The sequence below is a fragment of the Aricia agestis genome, chromosome 16, assembly GCF_905147365.1.
Source record: "Aricia agestis chromosome 16, ilAriAges1.1, whole genome shotgun sequence".
In the NCBI taxonomy this organism is placed as follows: domain Eukaryota; kingdom Metazoa; phylum Arthropoda; class Insecta; order Lepidoptera; family Lycaenidae; genus Aricia; species Aricia agestis.
In genome coordinates, this window is record NC_056421.1 from 6,266,766 (window position 1) to 6,286,220 (window position 19,455).

General features: G+C 32.7%; 1 protein-coding gene across 1 annotated transcript in view; it reads left to right on the forward strand.

The window, feature by feature from the left end:
- Positions 1-234: 234 nt before the first annotated feature.
- The window catches only part of LOC121734833, a 44,835-nt gene continuing 25,614 nt past the window's right edge, over positions 235-19,455 (forward strand). The window contains exon 1 of the mRNA XM_042125459.1: positions 235-652. Within this exon, the coding sequence (XP_041981393.1) occupies positions 521-652 (132 nt within the window). The 5' untranslated portion in view covers positions 235-520. The remainder of the gene's footprint in view (positions 653-19,455) is intronic.

The window sequence follows — 19,455 nt, forward strand, 5'->3', positions numbered from 1 at the left end:
AAATCAACGTACAACCGCCCGAGATGAAACGAGATAGAATAAAATATATGCACTAGTACAGATGACAGAGAGAGCGTCATACGTAGTAGTAGCCATGAACGTACAGCGCGTAGTGAGAGCGAGCGAGAGGAGGGAAACCCTCGCGCGAGAGCGGGACGGGACGAAAATTAACTATCCGAGGGGAGAGGAACAGAGCTTCTTCAAGCGGGGTGGTTAGTCCGCTTTCGGCCGCGATCGAGGCGGTATCGCTTATCGAAATCGTTTCGCTGGAGAACGATTCAAGTTGTGCAGATTCAATTCCTGTGTATTGTATTTCGTTTCGTTCGCCTTGGATTCTTTTGGACATGGTCACACGTGCTTCATGTTTTGTTCCTTTGTGAATATTTATTTTGATTTTAATTTTCGTGCTACTAAACTTGTTAATTTGTTTTGACAATATTATGCGTTTTTCGTTTGGATTTCTGTGCGTGTTATGATAGCAGATAAATACTGACTTATCTAAAAGAAGATACCAAAGAAGATGAGTGCCAAAATGTTATTATATAATTTCTCCTTGTTTTCTGCGGTTATAACTTGGATTGGAGTGGTAGCTGAGGAGGAGGTTTCGTCGCCTTTAAGGGTAGCACAATGCAGAGCGACATGTCTTCAAAAGGTAAGATTCTTAATTTTTTTGCTATGCTCGTTTATTTTTTTTCGGCACCACGTAATGAATGTCATAAATCTTGTATGGCTTCTAAAATTTTTATTATAATTAGCATTTATTAAGAATCACTTCCAAATGTTAAAATTTGCACTTTGCTTTCCAACTTCATTGGAAAATGTATCTATCGACAACTTTTTGCGAGCGAGTTGCAGAGCTCTACATTTATCAAAAGTTGTCGAACTAGCGCAAGCATATAGTGAGGGTCATAAAATAAAATTCAAACATTCACCTAATGAAAGAAAAGTTTCACATGCTACGAGTAACAAAAATCATAGGAAACAAAATATGAAAACAGTTTTTCAACACTTCGCGTTAAACGGATTTCGAGCTTTAAGCTTTTCAGCATATCACAATTTATCCCGTGAAAAACTCGTTTTTACTGACGTGGCATTTTAAAATTAATCGCGATGCAATTAGGTTCAAATTTGATAAACTCAATTATCGAAATATTCCCGTAGATTGGTCATTTGTCCCCCGATCAATCACTCTCCGTCGGCTCCCCGACATAAATATTAACTGCACACGAGCTTTGTTGTCCACATGAGAATACTCCTGTTCAATTTTATCGACTACGGTGTGATTAAAGACTCTACATGCATAAAAAGATTAAAAATATGCGAGAAAATCTCTTGCTCTATTTTTTTTAGCTCTACATTCAAACTCGTAGTACGACTTTCGTAATGAAATGCTAAGTGCCATTGTTTTTTTTAGTTTGAGCATCTAGTGATTTCGAAATAACATTTTCAGTTAGCTTTTTACTCATAAGTACTTGTCTTTTTCTGAAGTCCACTTTAATAATACTCCAGTCATTACATTGGAAAAATCGGGTTAGAAATGCAAATGAACCGAGAAAGCCAACTTTTGGATATTACGTGGGGATGGCTAGAAAAGCTTAAGTTCAAATTGTCGACCAAAATAACCTTGTAACCCACAACTACCGACCCCCCACGTTATATCCAAAATTTGGCTTTCTCGGTTCATTTGCATTTCCAAATGTATATAATGACTGGAGTATAAGATTTAATAAGATCTAGTGATTTACACCTTTAATTTTTTTTTAAATTTCAAATTCTACGAAAGAACAAATTACAATAGAGCAACTAAACAAAAATAATACCTGAAATTAAAAAGAGATCACGAAAACCATCGGTGTGTATTATGAATAAAATATTACGCTTATTAGTCATGAACCTAATCGGTCATCCAATTATTGTGCCATTAGTGGTCAAAGCAGTCGTTAAATCGAGCCTTCGGTGACATAAATTAGGAGAAAAAAACAATCTTAACGATACTTTAATAGAAATCGATTTAGTAGGTAGAGTAGGTACGGATAAAAGTGGTTCTACTTTGATATGCTCTACATCCAAACCTATACTTAGTAATTTTATAATTGTTGCTACTTTTATATAATTAAGTATCAAAAAAAAAATAGAATTTGTTACGAAATTACTTACATTTATTTACACGTCTACTTCATTTTTACTATTTGTAATATCGTTGGAATGTAGTTCAATCTTTATTTTTTTAACTTCTCATGGCTACATTGGATTATTCGGGATCACAATTAAAAGTCACAGAACCCAACGTACCTAAGTGTTGTAATTTTTAGCAACAGTATAAAATAGTTACTCGATTTCGTAGAAATATGTAGTGCGTGAGTTCTTTCGATGGAATGTATATTGTGTCCGGCAGGAGACGATGGGTGCCATGTTTTTATACAACTCCGTTATGTGAAGGGTATCTTAAAGATTATAATGACATATTTTATGGCCACACATGGACTGGACCAATTAAAAAATTATGATCTTTTGTAGCTTGTTCGCTTTGTAACGAAACATTGTTTTTCTTCATTTGTACCTTTGCCACGTAGTCATTATAATAATTGTCAAGTAAAAACAATATTTTTTTGTTTATTTAGGTTTAATATTGATATTACAGAAAAACTTTTGTAACAAAATAGTAACTTGAATTACTTATCAATTTAAGCCTTAATTACTTTGGTGGATTAACTTTTTATCTTGAGTAAAAAATGTTCATTACCGATAATCCGATAAATACCATAGTCCACATATAATCAGCATCTTTATTAGGCTATCAAGCTCGTAACTTAAATGGTATTATGGAAATATGATAAAATATGAAATAAGCTACATAACTAGTCCAATTTATTAAAAGTCTGCAAAACTGGGTGTAATAAAACGAAAGAGGTTTGTCGCTGATACTATCTTCGTCTAGAGCTACCCAACCGCTTACGTCGTAAAATATAATTCTTTTCATTTCACGAAATCTCTTACAATAAAAAGAAACTGTTATAACAATAATACAATAATTCTTGAACAACAAAATCCTATTTGCAATAATCTTGGTTCCATCGTTATCTTTATTTATTATTGCAGGAAGTTAATCCTTTAGCAAGTAAATTTTGTTCTTGTTATTAATGTATCGTTTCACTCAATGTATTTATTTATGAGTAGATCAAATAAAAATAATCCTAATTTTATTCGTTTGGTTCAAAAGAACTTCAGTTGAAGATACTGTTGTACCAAAACCACAAAAGTAGCTTACAAAATCTTTAATAACATAACCGTGAAATTTCCTAAGTATATACTATCAGATCATACATTTGTAACGCTATAGTGTATCGCATGTTATGCAGATACGGATTATCTTAACACCTTAGACAATTTATTAGCACATACAAACAGGTTGTTAGCAAGCTCTATAAGGATTTAGCTATAAACGTAATTTGTATGGACCTCTAGCATCAGAAGGTTTGCAACGGTCGCCCACGTAGCTTTTAGCATCTTTTTGTTGTCGCTCTCGTAAACTACTTCACATATTTTGTACCTTTTTTGCCAAGGTATTTAAGCTAAATTTAGAAATCATAATGATCATCTTCGTCAAATAATTATAGTCCCAATATTAAATTTTGTACATTTGACATTTCGTATTGAATTGTTGATTTCTATTAAATGAATGTCTACTCTAAAATTAATAATATGAATAAAGATAAGCAAAAACCAGGATTTCATAAAATAACTTAAAATCAGAATATTGGTGCTTCACTTATCAAACCATTAAAATCATGTCACAAAATTTATGTTCCTTATAAAACAGCAGTTTTTTTAAATGTAATTTGGGGTGGTCTATGGGCTATTCGCCCATATTCTTTTTTGCTATCTTTTTTAGGTTTTCCGCACCAACGATAATTATTGAAATAATATTTAAACACCGGTTTACAGCATTCAAAATAAAAGCAATATCATCCAGCTATATCATTTCAAGAAAGGTATCTTCTTTCTTTAAATGAAATAACATTTTTAATTTCGATTACTTTGCTGAAGATTAATGTATTTTCTTAGCGCTGTAATGAGTCCCTTGATTGAATTTTAATTAAGTTTTTACTTTTACGAGGAGCGAGACATTTTTTTCATCGTCGCCCGTGACTTTCTTTTATTAATCTTTTTAACTTTTTTACTTTATTATCTATTGTGATGGTCAAATATTTTATAACGTCAACTTTGTTAGCCTTTTTATGTGATAATATTTATTTGCTTTATAAGTTAACCGTTTATTGCTCTATGAAATAAATTGGATATATCCAAGAGATGAGGAGAGAGGTACTTCTAAGATGAGTGATAAGATAAGGGTGAGAGAGAGGTACACCTCTAATAGGATCTAAAATATTATAAACAAGAATAATAATCATTAATGTTATCGATATTGTTTCAGAGTAACCCAACACTACATGATCAATTATTTGCCCTAGCTTTACCGCCTTTACTACTCCAGTAGGTTGTTTATACTCTTTGAACATATTCCATTCGTGTCCTACTACAGGGACCGGTTTTGTGATGTGTCAGATCTGGATAATATCTGACCATTGTACTACTTTCAATGGTAGCGATGACGTACATTTTCAAGCTTCATCGAAGCGTTTAAGCTTGCTTCATTTTAAATGACTTAATTTTCTTCTTCTTAATAATATCTAAGATGTTTTTAAAAGTTATCTATTTGAACGTCATTGGTTTAATATACTTAAATTAATGTGTGTAACATTATCAGCCTCTTCAAAGTTCGCATGCTATCGATAATGTATACTATCGGTAGCAAAAAAAATAAAGGGCGTAAAGACGTGGTTATGAATAGTTTTTTTTTTTAAGAAAATGGTGTAATACCTACCTTATTGCTTTCAATACGTCAGGCTCTATTGTCAATTGTAATAGATCTGCTCTATTTAATATTAAAAAAAAGAAAACATCGAATAATCTCATGCACATCACTATGCCTCAAAATCGACATCTGGTTCAACTCAAAAATATTTGCTATAATCATGGCTGTATAATTTTTTGCTTTGCTTTTAGTGTGCCCATTTTTTTTGCCCCGCTCTACCTGCTAAGATCACAATGAGCTTGGCATTTAGGTTTTTTTGGTTTTGTTTGTGAAGGGACGTGCGTGATGTTGCCAAGGGCGGAAGGATAGATCACCTTTTTCGCCCTCAGGAAATACACAAATTACCTTCATGATGGAAAAATTATACGTCGAGCATAATCTACGCTTTGTACGTAGCGCCCGTAATGTTTTTGACAAAAATGGTTTGAGAATTGAAGCCTATATCTAAACGTTAAATGCTATAATATCAAATTATAGAGTGCGGGTGATAAAACTAGATGATTTTGCGACAAAAATATATCGAATTGACTATTTTAGGCTAATAATATAACTACGCTATATTGATGGCGATTTAATTGTTAATAAATATTATATTCCTAAAATAGACACTAAACGTAGGATAAAGTTACTTCTATTTAATAATGTTTTAATCTTAGATAATGTAATTAATAACAGAGTCGATACGCGTCTTGTAAGATTCGTCCTACACATTCCTTCTTAGTAGCAACTGGCAACATTAAACATTACTCTTATCGTACAATACATTAACAAGATAGGGACTTATTTAAAAGCTTTTAACTACAAACCCCTATTTGTTATTGGGCTTCTGATAACGGTAATTACTTTTAAATTGCAGTGCTTATAATTAACCAAATCATTTCCATTTATTATTTTAATGTTAACGTTTCCAAATATTATGATTGCGCAATTTAAAATACTAGGTGTTCCGCGCGGCTTCGCTCAAATAATGTTATAAACAAAGAATTCCGCGGGAAGTGTTCATTTGCCCACAAGAAAGTTCCTATGTCCTTCTCCATGGGCTCTATCTGTGCCAAATAACATAAAAATCGTAGTCGTCGTCCGTAGCCAAATTACATAGAAATTAGCGCGTTCAAATAAAACAAACAAACGTTATATAATTTTATAAACCATGAAGTTAATTTCTATTGAGCATAGAATTCAGTACCGCTGTGAAGTTTCCAAGCTTAACATTAACATAAGGTGTGTAAGCGTACACAAAAAATATGGAAATGAACATGATTGTGTTACATTCAAATTCTGTCGCCAGAAACTTTTGTAGCCTTTGTAAATAGACCCTTTTTAAACAGTCCGTGTTTTTCTTTTTTATATCAATGAGTACTTTGGAGACGCGTGATGAATTTTAAGAAGCACTTAAAATTCAAACCTGAGTAGCGTGATGAAGGTCTCTCTCACGTAACAATTATCATCTGCTCTAACGTGCCTGACTCTATTTCTTTTAAATACGAGTAGGCGTTGCCGTGACTCCTTCCGCGAAAAATGAAATCACGTGGTACAATTACTTAATTTTTATTTACGCTTATTAGAGCAGACCAGAGACAAAGGTTTTTTACTAACTTTAACAGATAGTAGTCGATTCTACTATCTGTTAAAGTTAGTAAATTAGTTTTTAAGTTCAAATATTTAAAAAAATGTATAAATTCGCACAACACTAATAGTTACAACTTATAGCTCCGCGGCAGATAGTGAAATAGATAGCCTAAATATTTAATCGTTAATTATTTTTTGCTTGCCGTTTTAAAGCTCATAAATTTATTTATTGTCCCCAACGTCATTTTGTCCGATATGAAAAAAAGGTTTCGGATGTGCATCCTTAGAAAAACTAAATGAAGAAAAAAACGAGAGTCCACGTCGGGATGATCTGCGTTTTTGTTCATCATTTGTTTTCTTTTTTGCTTCGTTCGAGTCGATTTGGAAGTAGCCATGTCTGTTGCTTACTGAATTATCTTAAATTGCTTTTAGTTTTTGTTTTAAAATATGATTTGGTTCGCTTTGCGGTCATATTATTTGAAGTTTGCCTAAATGAGTACCACTATTTTTGTCGCTTCCTCTTCTTTATTACTTTTTGTGGTTTTTGTCTGGAATCTAATTTCCTGAGTTCGCCTTACTACTTCCATTTAATGACAGTTCAATATAAAGAACAAACCATTATGACTTTTGCTAGGTCTAAAAAGTATAAACTTTTTTAATAAATAATAGTATGAAATTATTGTGGAAATCCTCAATTTAAAAAAAAAGTTTATTTTTTTACATAAGGATAAAAAGCAATTGTATCTATTGTCCAGTAAATTAGGTAGGATCTCGCTACTTGAAAATATTAGAGCGACAAAAATCTCCTGAAAGTCACTTCACAAACAGAGTATTTATGAAAAAGGCAAGCGTACCTCATGAAGGGTGGCTTGTACAAGGTGGCCGTAATAGAGCCGTAGAGGGACGATTAACGATTCATGACCCTCAGCGCAGTGTCATCAATATTATTCTGTTTGTAGCGTTTGGCCCACCCTAACCCGCGCCCCGTTCATACATAAATAAGCGCGACACGTCGCCTTCTCTGATTACATCTCACCGAAGTAGTGAGAAATAGTCGGATGCTGAGCCCGTCTTTTGTTCGATATATTCTCCGGAGACACCGAATGAATAGTCAACACTGTGTGCAAGCATGTTCACGGTTTCGAATTTCTCCCAAAGATTCCTGATAACGGAAATGGAATTTATTTGTCTCGCGGTAATAAGCCGATGTTACAATTGTAAAGCCAGTGACTTAATTTATTCGCGCACCATGTTTGTGCATACACAATTAATGATGAGCAAAAATGTTTCTTGAAACTGGTTTGCGAATTGCGAGTGATTGGGTGATCGTTGCTTGCATTGCATGGTTCGTGACATAGAGGAAAAAATGTATGGCTGGTCTCTGATGATGATAATGATAGTAAAAACAAGAATAAATAATAATAAATTGAAATAGCTATAATAACCATCAAAACTTGAAATCCTTACGATTAAGATTAACAGCCAAGATAATGATAGTTTTTCAAAAATCCTCGACAATCTAGATACGTATTATTGAAACCAGTAACGTAATACTTGGGTCAAGAATAGAGTTTGAAGATATCTGTTTTTGTGAGCATGCCCAAAACAGATATTATCTTAATCCGTTCGAAACGAAGTCTTGATTTTTAAAATCAGATATGAGTCCGGTGTCTGATGTCGAGAGCCGAAACTAGAAAGAGCTGTCCCGAGCTGTTTGCTAATTGCATACCCATGACTGACTTCATTAATTACTGGTTCTAGGTAATATGAGATTTCAAACTGTGGTTACTCTCCAATATTCTTTACATCACTGTGGACTCGACATTTTCTATATCTATGACGACCACTTTGAAATATAAATGTTTTCTTTTGTGTTGAAGCATATCGTACGTATCAAAACTTATAAAAACATAAATATTATTTAGGTGTTTAAATTTTATCGGGCAATTATGTTTTTTCTTTTTAGGTAAATCTTTTTATTTTTTACGATGTTGTATTAGCTAATTGACTTCCAGAAGCATCTTCAATGTTGCATATAAAAACTAAACGTTTAATAATATTGTGATTCATTATTTTATTTCATTCTAAATCACTTGCCATCTTCAACTTGCACGTTTACTTCACTCTATCATTCTTGTTGCGCGTTTCTTTTATATAATTTTAAATAAATTTCTTTTGGCTCTTGGACGTAAAGCGTGGTAATAAATGATGCATCAGCTACTACACCGCTTCGCTTTTAATCCTCGAGGCAGCATTGTGTCGCTGTCCGAATTTGACATCGTCCCTTCCAACACCTACGTTTGGTTTTGGTAAATAACAAATTAATGACCCTTTCCTCGTTATCTCTGCGACGATCAATCACGCACGCTATCGAACGGCCATCGTTCGTCTTATCTCGACTTTGTAAATAAAATTGTTATAGAAAGTGGTTTTGATTTATCGGCGTCATTTAAATTATTTACACATTCACGTAATTATGTTGGTATAGCTCTTATCGTTTTGATCTCGCGAATAAATTTTATATTTTATATCTGACTTCTAAGGTGATCTATACATCTGATACAATGCAAATTAAAGTGCTTAGGCTTGTAATTTGGATGATTTTAAATAAAATTGATAACGCTTATAGCGTTTCTTAACCATAAATGTATATATTTTTTTATTTTTGTGTTTATTCATTTACTCATCTACCTATTTTGCGAATAATTTATAAAACAATATGATATTTTATTTAAATTTGAAACCAAAACTCTACAGCTTAACAATTTATTTCAACAATACGTTCAATTAAAATTTACAGCAGCCCATAAAATATGACCGAATGCGCTGCATGAATAAAGTATTGATTGATGAGCCTAATAGTTTACTAAAAGCGGTAGTTTTGATTACAAATTTAATAACTTCGTAAACTATGTAATATCGTAGCGGAGTCGATCGAGATTCGATTAGGCAGGCTTCAGACTAAGCCCCTGGACTATAAACTGAGATAGTTTAAATGCTTGAAAATTCTGGATTCAGACTCAGCGTTCAACTAATCGCTTGCAACAGATAGTTTGAATGGAATTTAGGGAATTTTCCACTGAAATTATGTTCCATCAGATATTTCATATTGCTTCAGTTTACTATCTAAGGTACACCATCTTACTGCGAACTGATACTAAGAAACTACAGTATAACTTCAACACGCAGACAACGATTTAGATTTTGAAAGATAAGTTTTTGGCTCATAAAACTAGTAAATAGCTATAATTATTATAATTATTTTTATTGCCCAATAAATTAACACCGCAATTTCAGTTTATCGATTTCCAAATCTATTTAAATTTTGCGCTATCCTAAGTGACATCTAAAGAATCTTCAATACTGGTATTGAATTCCGAAAGAGGTCGTTATATCGACGGTATTCGTGCATAAGATTCTGGGAGTAAAAACTCATGCCTTTAGTAAAAAAATAACCACCCTTTTTTTCTTTTTTTACTCAAACAAAGCTCAGTAGGATGTCCGTGATGGGTGGAGCCAGGGTAATTGTCGTGCGTACACGCAACATGCACGTAAAGAGGGAACGGAATAAACAAAAGAGTTCCATGCATATATTTTTTACAAATATTTTTATAAAATTTTATATTATAGCTAAAAAATAATTGTTGTTATAACAGTTGCTGGTAACAGTTGTTGTTTTTGTATGTAAATTGCTATGGAAAAAAACAACCTTTGAAACTTTACTTGATTTTAATGATTTAAGACTGCTGATGGAATAATATCTTAGTACTACTTTTTATATTTACTTAAGTTTGGCAAAATACCTTAGAATTATAAAATCACTTGCATAAATAAAACATAATTATTAATATAATTTATATATTTATTAACATGCTAAATAAAAGCATTGTTCTATTACATTTCTTTGTCGATATTTTCTCTTCTCATTTATTTTTTAAGTTATTGGACTTATTTACAAAAGCAAAAAATACGCTTCAAACGTTTTAACTCTTTTTTTCTTGTTTCAGGTAAGGAAAATGAAGTCGAGCAGTGTCCAATAAAAAGGGCAACAAATCGCCATATTTGTCGAATGAAACGAGGACTAAATTTTATCGGCAACAAAAGCGCACGTTTTAATTTTAAACAAAGCAAATAAGGTGTCAAAATTTATTGTCCTCCCCAAATATCCACTTCGCTCCATCCTAAATCTTTTTATCTGGGCATTAATCTTTAAAGACCATAAAACCAATCTTGGATCTTACCAAATATTTTGTACAAAATTGATAGGGGACCCGTTTATCAGGGCATCTAACGCGTAACGATCAAAATTCCTAGAGGTGTCGATACAAGATAAAAAGTATAAACCAAAATGGAACGAGTCAATAATTTCAAAAATATTAACTAATAAGATGTAGGTTTTAGCCGTTTTGGAACACTATGTTCTTTATGATCCGTGATCTTGGGAGATTGAATAACCTTATTTATCTTTTGAACCTTATTCTATATTATAAGTACTACTGCATAAATAGCTAGGGTCGTTTACAATAGCTTTACTTCTAAAACTATTTTATTTAAGAACTAGCTGTCCCGGCAAACGTTGTTTTGCCATATAATTTTTTTTTGTATGTAAAATAGATGTTGGCCGATTCTCAGACCTACTCAACATGCTCACAAAATTTCATGAGAATCGGTCAAGCCGTTTCGGAGGAGTATGGCAACGAAAACTGTGACACGAGAATTTTATTTATTAGATTTTTTATTTATACTGCTATTATTAATTTAAATAATAAAGAAGTAATTAACGCACAAGCTGTTATTATCAAAGCAATTAGATGAATATCTTTCCTTGTTTAAATATTATAGGCATAAGTTATGTTTTTATAACCCTTCGTAGTTCCAATAATAACTTAAGTAGACATATATCAATGTACGGTAGGGCCACTAAAAGTGTGAAAGATCGTCAGGGGATCGCGTGGGTCGCAACGTGAGCTCACAAAAAACACGGCACCCTGTTGTTTTAGAGGAAAAAAATAATGAAATATGCCTCGTTATAACGTTTTTATATGTAAAACGCCAAGAGTTTTAAGTGTCGCATTTAAAAGAACAGTCCCTTTGTAATATAATAAATTACAGCCTTGTTGTTTCTAAATTGAAATGTGTATTTTGTCGTATAAATTCCTTTGTAATTACACAGCCTGATCGTTTTAAACGTTCAATATGTGTGTAGTTGGAGAACGTTGAGGACCCCTGAAGTGAGCCGGCTGCGCTCGTTTAGGGTCCATTTTTCAAACTGATAGACTAATTTTGTACGCAATTTATAACGTATAATTTTTATTTGAGATTCAAATAATAATTGACCCATAGGCACGCATTTAATCTCACGTATCTGGGCTTAGTTAAGGGGGCGACTAAAGTGTCGATTTTATAATTCATTTTTATACTTGAAAATAAGCCCCGAATTGTTTCATTTTCTAAAATTATATACTACATTATATTTCCGAGAATTCGATCTGAGCAAAAACACGATATCTTAAAATTTTCTCGATAGAAAAAAATCACAAAGATGCATCTAATTTTCACGAATTTTTCATTAATTGCCATAACCGTGCATTGAACTAAGTTAATATTTTAACACATTGTATAAAATTCTATCATTGAGAGACCGACCTAGCGGATTTTTTAAATGTTGTATATTTATCGAGTTTTTGAGAAAAAACTAATTTGGCGATGAATCCGCGTCGTTCTTTTTCACCTGGCATATGAAAGACGGGCATGAGTGTGAAGAGAGAAGGACGATGTTTGATTTTTGGGGTTAGTCGCCCTCTTAAGATGCTTTCGTTAGCGTCGCTTTAGAAGTTTGAAATTAAAAATGTATAGTAATTTAATGACTTACGATAGTATATTTTCATGTCTCCAGTGAAATAATTAACGAAACGTCTTAAAGGTCTACCAGAATCTGATGGCAAATATTGATGGCAGATTTTCAAAATATTATATCCTTGATAATTGAATAAATTTTTATATTTGTATGTTTCACACAAAGAATACGCCGCTATAAGGAAAAAAGGATCAAAATGTTTTATTCCAATTACCCCGGTATTGCTAGAGTCAATTTATTTTCTCACTTTTTGCCATCAGATTCTGGTAGACGTATAGCTACTAGCTATGGCCTTTTCTACGTCTTGATGAATGAAAAAAAAATACTTGCTGCTCTACAATGGGGATTGTCCATTATTTTTTAATTTTGCTCATTACAAAAACATTTCGAGGAATAAGGTCAGTGATAATTTTTCTGTACATAAACGAAAAAAATACCCATTAGTTACTTATATTTTTGAACACATATGTTTAACCTTTGTTTGACCTTCAATGGCGTTTAATTAGCAATAAATTCGACCAACATTACGTTTCAAACTTTTGGTAAGCTTCTCGTATCAGCTTTCACATAATGAGAACTTGCATTTGATGAACCAGCCATTATAAATAAGATTAAAAGAAAAAACATACTGCAGAGGTCAATTACTGGCCGCCGATGATGACGTCAGAGCGAAAATTTAAAAATTTATTGAGAAAAAAGTAGCCAATGAATTTCAAAATTATTTAATTTATATTCTTAAAATACCCTATTTTAACGAAAAAAAATATAAAAAGTACATGTGATTTTTTTTGGACAATGCCCATTATCCGAAATAATATATTCAAGGTAAAATAATTACATAATAATATTATAATGCAGAGAGATTAAGTTTCGGGACTAACAGGATTGCGTTTTTGACAGGCTTGAAACAGATGTTTTGTTTCACATGAGAGCGTATTAATGCCGGCTCTGTGTCTGAAGTTCTGAAGGTAATCAATAAAGGCCTTTGTGAACGAAAAGATCTTGTGTTACAAATTAACCTATAGATATTAATTTCACTCTTTTGTTCTAGTATGTTATGTTAAATATTTATATATGTATTTAGTCTTTTGACTGCCTAGTAGGTAAAATACGACCATTCATAGTTGGCATTTTTAATACCCCGAAGAAAAATTCTAACTAGACCCAATAGAGAATTTGCAGGTTAAATAATAAATATAGTCCGGTACAACAAATTATTAAAATTACCTAATAGAAAAATATTAGTTAAGTTAATAATAGGTTAACAAAGCTAAATCTAAAACAGTTAACTTTGTTAACCTATTTGGAAATAAATATTTGTGATTTTGATTACTTTTATTAATAGTCGGTTTTTAATACCCTACTCATCACTTGAGCACATGACTAGAACTAAAGTTGTCCATGACAACCAAATCGATTTGTCTCCCAACCAATATTATTACAACGAGGTTTCTAGTAAAACTGCGTTATTTTAGGATTCATCCACATCTGAACAAACACTACTGTTTAGACGATAGTTAAACGAAACTGGTACAAAAATACCAATAAGGGTGTCTGCTCACTGTCATGCACAATAACGCATCCATGCATTTGTCCTCGCCACTCAGACTGCTCTCGAATTAGATCGCGGAAAGCTATACTTAATTATGAATGTACGTGTGTTATCAATCTCCGTTACATCTTGGATCGTAATGGCTGATTAATTTGAAAGAGATTTATCGAGTCATAATAATGTTAACTTACAAGTTACAACTAAAATTGCTGCAGTGTTTGCTTTGGAGTACTTTAAAACAGAGGACGGTAATGAAAAAGGTATTCAAAACGTTACACGTTATTTAAGACCAGTTATGATTTTTTCTGATTTTTTTTAATACATTAAACCTTTTTGAACTAATAATATTATATATAAATAATAATATTGGGACCATCTTAGTCAAACTTTTAATTCCATTACAATATCTAAATATCACTGCATCAAGCAAAACCCTTACAGCTTAATAAAATAAGTATATTGAGTTTTAGTAATAGCTAATTTACTGTCTTCTTTTACTACCTTAACATTTGTGACTTTTACAACTGCTATTATCGTTAAAGATAATAAGTCCCGTATTATCAGTGATTAAGTTACTACATCAAGTTAAGTCACTAACCCACTATATTAAGTTTAAGAATAGTTTTAGGATCAGTAGTATATTCTGTCTCCTTTTTATAACAAAATTGTCTTAAATTAAGTAGAATGAATATTATTTCACAAAGCTTATAGATAAAAACTTATAGTTTTATACGTGCTGAGTAATACGTACGTGTAGTACTATAGGGATTTGCGTAATAGTTTGATAACAACCTTAATTGTCGTTTAATCGAGGGTTCACCATCCGGTCAGATATTTTAACGAAGCTCTGGCACTCTAAATGAAAGTGGAACACATTTTTTGTGCACCGAGCTCACCATTTAAGTCACAATCGTAAATTTTATTGAAATGTCGAAGCGGCGATCGCACGAGATGTCTTGTCTTTTGGGATGAATTTATGCGTAATTCGTATACAAATTGACGTGGGGGACTTGATGAGTTGACACGTCTTTGAGTATTTAAATATTTACGAGACGACGTAAAACGTAAATGTGATCAAGAATTTCGTTATCTCTGCGATAGGGGAGGGGAACACTTCGCTTAAAGAAATGCAATTAATTTAATGGGTAGTAATTTTAAAGGTGTGCTTTTAAGCCATTCTTTGTCGATGACATTGTAAAAAGCGACACGAGACATCCGAGCGGGATCTTTGTGATCGATGCTTTTACGATATTTTGTTCGACATTGTAAAAAATGTAATCGCATAAAACGCAGGCAGCCAGTCAGTCGTGAAAGTGACTCACCACAATTTCACATATTGTACGTTGTAAAAAAACGACACCTCAATGCACTGTCGGTGTGGGGCTTCTTAAGTCGTACAAATATCGCATTACACAATACATGTTACATTTCATTTGATTCTGCTTGCTTTTGTTTCCCAGTATTCATTAACATTATCTATTTCACCATCGTTAAGTTAGGTGTTCAATATATTTTATCACCCTGGAATAGCTGTAGTAATTTAAACAATAAAATTAACCAATCATGGTAGCTTTCTCGCCGACGTTTCAATGTTGGTTAACTGTAAACATAATTAATATGTAGTAAAATTGTGAAATTTTCATTTTATTTGTTTGATGTTTATGCTTGAGAACTAAAAATGTTATGGTTTACAATTCATACTTTTTATTTCTTGAAATAAAATAAGTTCTGATAATCGATAAGTGTATCGTAAACATGCACTCGGCTGTACGAGCAACATGGCTGCCCGCTGCTAAATGTTGCCATCTAAGCGGCTATTAGCCTCACCCGAGCCAAGCCGGGCGTCGCTACATGCTTAATTGACTCCTAAATATTGTTCTTTTAGCAATGAACTGCAACCAGACATGTTTATTATTGAGAAACCGAAAGTTATTGCTCATTAAATGAAGACGTAAATAGCGAACTACGTCGACTGAATATTAAAGAAAGAAATGAGTATTCACAGTGAGAAGTTATGAGCGTACTCCTTGAAGAAGAATGAATTTCTATCTTAACTGCAATTCTAGATGAAGCAGAAAATGCTTTCATCCATATAAAACGTACAAATTATAAGGTTCAATATAATCATATACTTATTACTAAAATGCTTAATATAAATGATAATTTGATTAGGGAAAACGTTGAAGTGCAATCCTAAAAAGTTGTCCTTGAGTGACCACCACGCAAATTAAAACAATATCAATGTTTGTTTTATACATTATTTTCATATAGCTGCTATTGAACCGAAAGCTAAAATAAACGATTGAACAAACAAAACAGTTTTAATATTCAATGTTCGCAATTTGCATATGGGTACAAGAGTTTTTGCAATAACAGTGCTTACATTTCCGTTCGTTAATTAAGGCTCGGCAGGCAGTGTTTATGGCTGCAATGTTGCTGGCAGTAGTCACAACAATAATACATCTCGAGCTTCCTTTCCGAGATAGATAAACATTGGGCGCTCCTTATCAGATTCAGACAAACAGCTTCCAGTAGTTTACGTGGGACTAGATGGTCATCTCGAGCCTTTATATTGCTTATTGAAATAATATTATTATACACTACGTACACCCACTTTTTATTGTTGTAATAAAATAATATTATTCAGAATATTTTAAATACGAGGATATTAGGTATGACTTTAAAGGGGAGCGCTTATTTAATTATATTAATTAATCACACAAACGCTAAAGCTATTTAATTATTTCTAGCTACCTGTTCATTAAAAGTTGTTTAGCAAAATAAATATAATGTAATATAAATTCTGATGTATTGCGACTCTAAAACTTATAACCGTCGCTGCAAAGAAACTTATTGAAATTAGTATAGCTGTTATAGGTAACGGCAAATATACTAATTTAAATAAAAAAAAAACTAAAAATTTTGTTGCTCAAACAATAGCAGAAAAATGGCCGTTGTAAAGTAGTTTTAATTCTACTGTCTGCACCCTTTTATGTGCATGTTCTAGAAGTTTGGTACAACATAATATTGTTGGTTCTATTTTGCTTCTCTCTCTTGTTGTCGGTTTTTTTAGATTTACTTTTGTAGTTTTAAGCCAGCCATTTTAAGATTATCCAAAACATTATGAAACTGCCGATCAGCATTGTGGCTATAAAATTACACCACCATAGAAGTTTTAATTAAACTTTTATCACCTTTCGTCCAAACAACGTTTTGGCTTGAATTGATTGCGTTTATTAACTCTGTAAATAGCTCTGACCTAATAGCTACCATATTAAAAAGGGTTTGGTTTTATCTAAATTTATGGCGGCCATTTTGTTTTGTTCGGCGGATGAGCCGGATTACCTGACTCGTTTTTGGAGAGTCATTTCATCTCGAAATTAACTCTCAGTAAAGTTTCGATGCGATTTAATTTTGTTTCAAATTGGCTCCTAATATTGCCTGAGATTGCTAACAATTATTAATGAAATAAATTAATGTTTTCTAGTTTCTACTATAATTTTAAATTCTCTGTCTAATCTAGCAATACATGAAAACTTGCCTATTCAAGCTATTTTGATTGGATTCATAAATACGTTAAGTTACTAGTTAGTTTAGTACATTATACTTCAATAGTAACAGTCATTCTTTTATTCATACGTAACATTAGTAAGACAGTACTGTAGTAGTAATTGTATCTACTTACTGTTTATAGCGGTCAATAAACTACATAATGTGTTTTTCGTTTGTGGTTCAAGTCACATACACTGTGTCACGAGCGCAGTTATTTCGTTCAGCGATGTTGCCACGAAAATAAACTTTAAACCCTTGGCATAAAAGTCCTGTAAGAGGTAAAATAACTCTGAACGGACTAATCATCCGTTCTGTTTACTAATCGATCGGCTAATACTTCCACGTAGTTTAAATATGTACGTTTTAGAATATAAACGATTCTCAAAAGTCGTAAAATCAAATTGAGCTTTGTTTGCATAATTAATTGAGTGCGAGAAATGTGATTTTGCAGAATTTACATGATGTTTAACGCGTTTTTATTAGTCAACGAGTTCCTTTGTATTTGACAAAAACTCTTTCTTAACTCTATTACCTATATTATGATTATTGATTATCCACACTTAATATTATAAATGCTAAAGTGTGTCTGTCTGTCGGTCTGTTACGTCTTCACGCCCAAACCGCTGAACCGATTTTGCTGAAATTTGGTATGGAGATACTTTGAGTCGCGGGAAAGGACATAGGATAGTTTTTATGCCGGAAAAATGTACGTTTCCCGTGCGTTATACGAATTTTATCATCTAGTTTTTTATATACAGAAATATATACCTAATTGAATGAAAATATTTACGGTAAGAATCTGTATTATTTTAAGAGAGTAAGTTTGTTGGACACATCCTTGTTTTGCAGGTATGTGAAATGAAAGCTATTTGTTTAATTTTTGTTAGAAGGAACATCAATTCTAATAATTATTATTAATATACGTGGGAGAGCCATGCTTCGGCACGAATGGGCCGGCTTCCCTATCCTCCCCTTTTCCCTTCCCTTCCCATCCCTACCCTCCCCTATTATCCTATTCCCTCTTAAAAGGCCGGCAACGCACCTGCAGCTCTTCTGATGCTGCGAGTGTCCATCGGCGACGGAAGTTGCTTTCCATCAGGTGACCCGTTTGCTCGTTTGCCCCCTTATTTCATAAAAAAAATCTGCAATCATGTTATTCACAACATTAGGCGTTAGTAAAGTACTATCTTACTACTTTCTACTTCTTTTCCTGTCAATTTATGTTTGCTACAAAAATAAGGAAATCCTGATAGACTTATCATTGATGATAAACTGTCAGAAGTCGTGATAACGGTTGAGGTTATTGACTCTGAAATGAGAGCTTTTAATAAACATAATATTTATGAACATCTTGGACGTGTAGATATTCTTCATTGTAGTTTGTCTCACGACACTTATTTTTAAACTTTCAAATAAGTACATTAAAAAATTAACTTTATTTTTCCTTTTATTTCCATTCAATTATTTCGCTTTTCAAACAAGCTTTTTACGTACTTTTGAAACCTATTGCTAAGTCCATGAAATAAATAAATAAAACCTGAAAAACTTTAATAGGAATGTCCTAGTTTTATTTAATTGAACGTAACAACTTGGCGCACGATAAATTTTCTTTTCACCGTTTAGTAATGAATGTAATTCTTTGTTGCAGGTAATTTTATAAGGGATGACTTCCTGCAAATGTTCTGCGATGAATGGGGCAGCAACACGACATAGTAGTAGGCGTCATATAAATTCACCTTTGTATAATCGCTGGTAAATCGCTTTAGAATAAACGCAAGCGAATCCTTTGATACAGCGGAAACTGCCGTAATTGAAATCGACAGCGAACCCACAAATAAAATTGATGTCTATTCTGTTGCCAACAGTCCTAGGATCATTTCAATAAAAGTTATTGTATCGGACGACAATGACACAGGAAGTGATGTGGATGTATAACAAGTGGACTGTTTATAATTTGTGTATTGTATACTTGGCCGTTTGGAGTTATTTTGCCTCGGAGTTCCAGCGGAGTGATCCTTATGTCGTCGGTATAAAGGTCCTGTGGCAGGC